Genomic DNA, 6,732 nt, shown 5'->3' on the forward strand with positions numbered 1-6,732 from the left:
TTGACTTTACCAGACACTTGTTTGCAGAACGAATTTGTAGGGTTTTGCCTTAACCACTGTGGTTTGTTAGTACCCCGTACGGACTTCACCTCACTGGGATTTACCTCAGTGTGTGTTCATCTTAGCATTTTCCTGTTGTGTAGTTGTTAGAGGAAACTACCTTTCTCTTAAATCTACCACTTGTAACATCACAATTGTCTTATAATTAAGCCACCCGGTATAAACATCTATTCAGATTACCTTGAAGCTAAGGCAAAAAGTCTGTAAGCTTTTTCTCTTTGAATGGATATATATATGAGTAAAGATGTGATTAGATTACATCATTTAAAAAACAATGCAAAATCTCTTTCTAAGGCTCTTCAATATATAATAAGAGTTAACATTACTGAGCATGTTCTATGGTCAAGTAACTTAGATGGTCTCATTTAATCTTGCCAATTTAATGAGGAAATACCGCTGCTATTCCCATTATATAGATTAAAAAAAACCCCGAGGTTCAGAAAGGTTCATCCATACAGCCAAGTACATAGTAGATCCAGGGTTTGGTGCTAGGTCTGAGTCCAAAACTCCGGTTCTTACCACTACTGTGGTTCTGTAGAGGTGGGAAAAAGTATTTTCCTCTACTCTCTTAGGTTCAGTAGCTGGGTCATGCGAATTAAACCAACGAAAGACAAGTTAACAGTAGAAAAGATTTATTATGCATGCACTTGGGGGCTGACAGAAAAGATGTGAAAACCCAAAGAAACATTTAGGCTTGCAAACTTATAAGCCATTTTAACAAACGGTGATAAATTGTGGACAAGGGACAAGACAAAGAAAAAGGGGTTTGCGCTTCTAGAAGTCATAAATCGTGGGAAGGTAGATACATGGGAGAAACTCATTGAAGATAGGGTTGTGTAGTAAGATTTGTTTATGCATACTCAAGTCAGTGCCATCTCCAGTGAGAATTATCATCTCTTTTCCCTGGTTTGGGAGAGGGGAGGAGATACCTTCACAAAGGGAAATTTGTACCCTGCTTTTAGGCAGAAAGGGAGAGGACAGAACTTCTCCTGTGTCTGCTGTTTCTCAGTTGCCTTCAATTTATAATAATCCTTATCCCAATGTGGCATATTTTGGCGTGCTATATCCTGGTCCCCTTCAGTCCCCCAAACACATAACAGTGTTCTAAAAGTTCTCAAATAGGGGCGTCTGGGTGGTGCAGTAGGTTAAGCATCCAGCTCTTGGTTTTGGCTCAGGTCATGATCTCAGGGTTGTGAGATGGAGCCCCGAGTCTGGCTCTGCACGGAATCTGCTGGAGACTCTTCCTCCCCCTCTGTCCCTCCCCCCTCTTCAAATAAATGAATAAATCTTAAAAAAATAAAAGTTCTCAAATATTTATTGAGTCCTATTCTATGCTCAACATTATAAGGCTGAATTCTTGCCCTCGAGGAGCTTGCAGCTAAGTACGGGAAGACAAAACTCCTCAGCTTCAGACAAGCCCCTCAGTGGGGACAGCTGCTCCTTACATTTGGACAGAATTTTCTAAGTTTCCAAGTGCTTCACACACATCATTCTGTCTTCTGCTGGATCTTCACAAACAACAGTATGAGGTAGCCTGGTTTTCTTATTTTTATTTTTACAGAAAACCCTCTTAGAAGTCAAGCAACTTACCCAAAGTTATCCACCTTGGACATCTGACTGTCCGCTGTTCCGCTATATATGCTACAGGATTTTTGTCCCCTTAGTGCCTGCAGTTCTTGGTCACACTGCTTGGAAGAATGAAGAGGTAGACCAGACGAAGAGTGGTGGGCAGCAAAGCAAAGTTCATTGAGCAAGAGTATAAAGCTTCCCGGAGAGGGAGGGGAGTGTGAGTGGGTTGCTCCCAAAGTTTCTAAGATTAGGGGGTTCTGTGAGCTATCTTAAGCAACCAGGGTGTGCTGAGTCATGCCAATCAGGGCTTTGGTCACGTATCTGCCTATCTATTAGGTTAATGTCTCTGTGCTGATGGTCTTTTTTTGCTGACATCTGGGGCTTATGTCTTAACTGTCCCTTGCCTGTGATATTGACAAATGCTTTGGGGCTAATTGTCTTATTTTAGGACATTTTGCAGAAGTCATTTCTGCAAAGGCTGCAAAGCAAAATGTTAGTGTGGTCCTTTCTAAGCTGCAAAACAGGATGTCAGTGCTTTTTTATTTTAGCTGTCCTGACTGCATATTTTCTTTTCTTTTCTTTTTTTTTACAGATTTTATTTATGTATTTGACAGAGAGAGACACAGCGAGAGAGGGAACACAAGCAGGGGGAGCGGGAGAGGGAGAAGCAGGCTTCCCGCCGAGCAGGGATCCCAATGTGGGGCTCGATCCCAGGATCCTGGGATCATGACTTGAGCCAAAGGCAGACACTCAAAGACAGAGCCACCCAGGCACCCCTGACTCCATATTTTCTTGTGGGGACCCTAGTCCTGACTAATTGTCCAGCTCACTCCTAACATCTATACACACACACATACATACATACATGTACACAGACACACAGACACCTATATGAACCATATGTATATAGCCGTATACATATATGTAGCATTTGCCAATGGAGCTGGTACTGACTCAGATCTTGGCTGGCCAACCTAAACTGGCCCCCACCCACCTTTGTCCGTTCACACCAATGATCACTAGGGGGAGGTTTTCAAGGAAATTTACTTCCCCTCAGTCTGTGCTAATACAGGCTACGCATGTAAAATGAGTTGGACAAGCCCCTTGGGACAGTATGTACAAGTCCCTCTTAAAGAATGGGTGAGCTATTCGAGGTGGGTGCAGCAGGATTTCTTTTTGGTGGCTTGTTTCCTGTTAGCGCCTAATAATGTGTCTGGAAAAGAACTTAAGTAAACTGCATTTCATTGAAGACATTCTCCTTCAGATCTATTACAAATCCATTCCAGGGTCCCGTTCTCCAGAATCTTCCACAACACTGGGAAATTTGGCAGAAACATGGGCTGGCTCCAACAGCCGATCCCAATCAACACTCTTCTCCTTTGCCTCCCGTTGTAGAGGATGGTAACTCATTTCCCGAGATACTCTGGCGGCGAGAGTTGCTAAGGGAAGTCGGCTGTGGCAGGGGGCAGGTTTCTCGGAAATACTTTTCTCCCTATGAAAGGAGAGGAAGACTGAAAAATGTATTCTTGCAGTTCTGGCCAGCTCCCTGCTTCCTGTTTTTTTCTGAGGTTCTGCTGGGATGGGAAATGGGAGCTGGGGCCAGGGGCGCAACAGCGGGGGAGCGAGGCTTGTGGAAATGTTAGGGGCGGTGGGAAGAGTCGAGGGGCCGGACCGGATAGCAGGCTGGAGGACAGCGTATATGGGGCGATCGCCGGGCGTAGCGTTAAACCAGCGTTGCGGACAGTGCGGATTAGGGCGCGCCTGCGACACTTCCGGTTCCTGCCGCTAGCCCAGCCTCGCCCGCTCCAGGGACACCGCCTGCCGTCAATGGGCGGGGCACGTTCTGGGGCGTGGCCGGCCGGACCGCAGAACCCCTCCGGTTCAGGGCGGGGCAGGCCGAAAGGGCGGGGCCGCGCTCCGTCGGGGCGTGGCCTGTGGAACCTCAGAATCCGGGCGACTCGGGGCTGAGGCGCGCGTCTCCCGGCGCGGGCTTCCTCCCACGCAGCTTCCCATTCAAAAGATGCCGAAGGGGCGGCGCGGCAGCCAGAGCCCCACCATGAGCCAGCGGCCGGCCCCGCCCCTCTACTTCCCTTCCCTCTACGACCGCGGCATCTCCTCGTCCCCGCTCAGCGACTTCAACATCTGGAAGAAGCTCTTCGTGCCGCTGAAGGCGGGAGGGGCGGCGGCGGGCGGGGCGGTGGCGGGGCGGCCCCTGCCGCAGGTGCCCCAGGTTCCGGCGCCCCCGCCGCCGCCACCCGGCCTGGGGCCTCCCGGCGAGCGCCCCTGGCCCCCGCCCTGGCCCTCCGGCCTGGCCTCCATCCCCTACGAGCCTCTGCGCTTCTTCTACTCGCCACCGCCGGGGCCCGAGGCGGCTGCCTCGCCTCTGGCCCCCGGCCCCACGACCCCCCGGCTCGCCTCCGCCTCCCACCCCGAGGAGTTATGCGAGCTGGAGATCCGGATTAAGGAGCTGGAGCTGCTCACCATCACTGGGGACGGCTTCGACTCCCAGCGCTGTGCGTGACCTTGCCCGAGTCCCTGCTTAGCCCGCCTTGGCTCGCTCCTTGGCTCCCTCCTTGGCTCCATGCCTTCCTAATCCCCTCCCCCGCAGTGTGGCCTCGGGCTCAGACTCCAGCCCCCAGGGATCCCAGATCCCAGATCTCTCTTCAGATCTCTCGACCTCTCCAGCACCCAGTCACACCTCCCAGCACCCCGACTCGATTTCAACCGACGCTTCCCTCACCACAGCCAGAATTTCATGAGCACTTCTGGCCCAAACTCCACCCTCCCCCTCCATCCTGAGCCCTTTTGGTAATCTGGACTCCGCCTCCAAACCCAGAACTCCGTCCACCACAGCCCCCATCCTGCAGTTTAAACTTCCTACAACCCCGACCCCTGTGGTAGTGATATTACCATCACCCACGACCCACAATCCCTACCTCTACAGACCTGAGCTTTAGTGTTTATCTTCAACTGCGGTCCTGAATGGGAGGAGAGGGAAGCAAACATCAGTTGGAGGGTCTGTAGGTAGAGGTGGGAATTGTGTGAGACCCAGGAATCCCAAGGACAGTTCACTGAGGGGCTTTGGGGCCCTCCACTTCTCAGTGTTGGAAGGAAACCTCCCTGTGAACCCTGGGCCCGGTCCTGGTAGCTCTCTCACCAGGGTCCTGAACTCTGCCCTCTGATCTTAGGTTTAAAGTCTTAGGGATCTGGATCAGGGTAGACCAGGTGTATTGATGTGGGCAGGATTCCTCTAGCATGCAAGCTAACTGATCCTTCCAGTTGGAGGGTGAAGTTAAATCTGATTCTACCTGCATAAGGACCTATCACAGTATAGAATATTCAGTAGCCATAGGCTGTTCTGCAGACTTTGTCTTCCCATCACCTGTTCTAAGGCTTGCAGTATAACAGTGGAGGGAGGGCACATTGTTCTAGAAAGACCATCCCCACTATTATAAAACAAAAACAACAGGTTAAATCGGCTCTCTTGCCACACAGGGAAGGGGAGGGAGTATGAAATAACCTAAATGTTTAAGTTAATGTGGCTATGAGAATGGTCCCCAACTCATCAGGCACCCTGTAAGGTCCTTTTCCCCACAGTCGTGGAAAGAATCCCTAGAAGACAGGCTTTTCTAAGTCCTGGATTTCTTTACTACATATTCCCCACTTAAAACACGTTTTGGCTGTTAGGGTTTTTTTCCTACCCATGTTGGGTTTTGGGTTCATGCAGGCAACACACAATGCTTCCCAGAAGCTTACTTTGGAAGTGTTAGAAAAGCCCTTATCTTAACTACAGCTGTGTTTGTTTTGCTGTCCTGCAGATAAATTCTTGAAGGCACTGAAAGATGAAAAGTTACAAGGACTGAAGACAAGGCAGGCTGGAAAGAAGTCGGCCTCTCTCTCCTGAGGAGCTGCCCACCAGAGCCTGGGCAGCCACCTCCTTAGGTGTTAGTGCTTAGATAATGTGTCCCGTTTGTTGTCATTTCAAAGATTATTTTCTGTTCTGTATTTCCTGCTGTTCTCATTGCTCCCAGCATGTATTCCACATACAGTGCCCACTTGTGGGGTAAATCTCATGGTCTGTCTCCTCTCTGTGCTGCAGCTGGGGGTGGGTGCTCTCTCACAGGGTCTAGAAGCTGCTGCCCAGCTGGCATCAGGGGCTCCTGAGACCATAGGAGGGGACGTCCAATACTGCCATGTGGAGGGAGTTGGGAAAACCCAAGGGCAATATATATTTGGTTGCTGTGTCCCTGCTCAGAAAGGTTCTTTGAGGACTGGAACAAGCGGTTTGTTTTCAAACAGCTTTAGTCCTGAAAAGTGTTTTGTTTAATAGTTTTTGGGCCAAAAAACTCTTTGATAATCTGGTCAAAGCTATGGTCCTTCCTAGAAAATCATATTCAAGAAATACCGAGGACTTATGTGCCTTCCCAGACTCAGGATTGGGAGTGGGGGAGACCCAGACAATAAATACTATAAATAAGTAAATCATAATACAGTATCATAGATGACCTGCTAAGGGGAAAACAAAAACAGTAGGCAAGGTTGGTCAGGAGGGTCAGAGGAAAGCAGGGTGGCATTTTAAATAAGGTTTCTGGAAGAGGTAACATGTAAACAAGGTGTGGAGAAAGTTGAGGGTGATAGCCATGTGGCACCTAGGGGAAGGTTCCAGGCACAGGGGGGCTGGTGCAAAGGCTGAAGGTGGGAGCATACTGGGATGTTTGTGGGCCAGCAAGAGCCCGGATGGCTGGGGCAGGAGGAGTGCGCGGAGCATGATAAGGGTGAGTGCAGAGGGTCCTTCCAGGTGGGACTCTGCAAGCCATGCAGGGACTCTGGGTTTTACTCCGAGTGGAGTATGGAGTGGTTAGAGGGTTTTCAGCCGAGTAATAATATCTGACCTGTGCTTCTGAGTTGAGAACAGACTGAGGAGGAAACAGGGAAAGCAGGTAGGAGGCTGTCATAATTAATAATCCACCGAGAATTGGTGGTGCCGCGCAATGTGGCCCAGGCCCGGCCGCCCTTTCCCCCTTGCTGGGTCAGAGGTGTCTATGTCCTGTGGGGTGCCCCCCACTGCCACCACCCCTGCAGCCAGGTGCTGTCTCTCTGGCA

General features: G+C 50.1%; 1 protein-coding gene across 1 annotated transcript; it reads left to right on the forward strand.

Annotated features, from left to right (window-relative positions):
- Positions 1-3,649: 3,649 nt before the first annotated feature.
- CUNH11orf91 (chromosome unknown C11orf91 homolog) lies at positions 3,650-5,742 on the forward strand. The gene is made up of 2 exons (XM_028087700.1): positions 3,650-4,142; positions 5,448-5,742. The coding sequence occupies exons 1-2, from the start codon at positions 3,650-3,652 to the stop codon at positions 5,531-5,533; spliced, it is 579 nt and encodes a 192-aa protein (XP_027943501.1). The 3' UTR covers positions 5,534-5,742.
- Positions 5,743-6,732: the final 990 nt, after the last annotated feature.

The sequence above is a fragment of the Eumetopias jubatus genome, unplaced genomic scaffold (assembly GCF_037043125.1).
Source record: "Eumetopias jubatus isolate StellerSeaLion01/CBP00866 unplaced genomic scaffold, mEumJub1_p1.0 scaffold_13, whole genome shotgun sequence".
Lineage (NCBI taxonomy): Eukaryota > Metazoa > Chordata > Mammalia > Carnivora > Otariidae > Eumetopias > Eumetopias jubatus.

Bases quoted from the DNA above. Each gene is read 5' to 3' on its own strand.
- CUNH11orf91 (XM_028087700.1), top strand. From the start codon at position 3,650: ATGCCGAAGGGGCGGCGCGGCAGCCAGAGCCCCACCATGAGCCAGCGG. The intron at 4,143-5,447 runs GTGCGTGACCTT...GCTGTCCTGCAG, and splicing joins CGGCTTCGACTCCCAGCGCT to ATAAATTCTTGAAGGCACTG.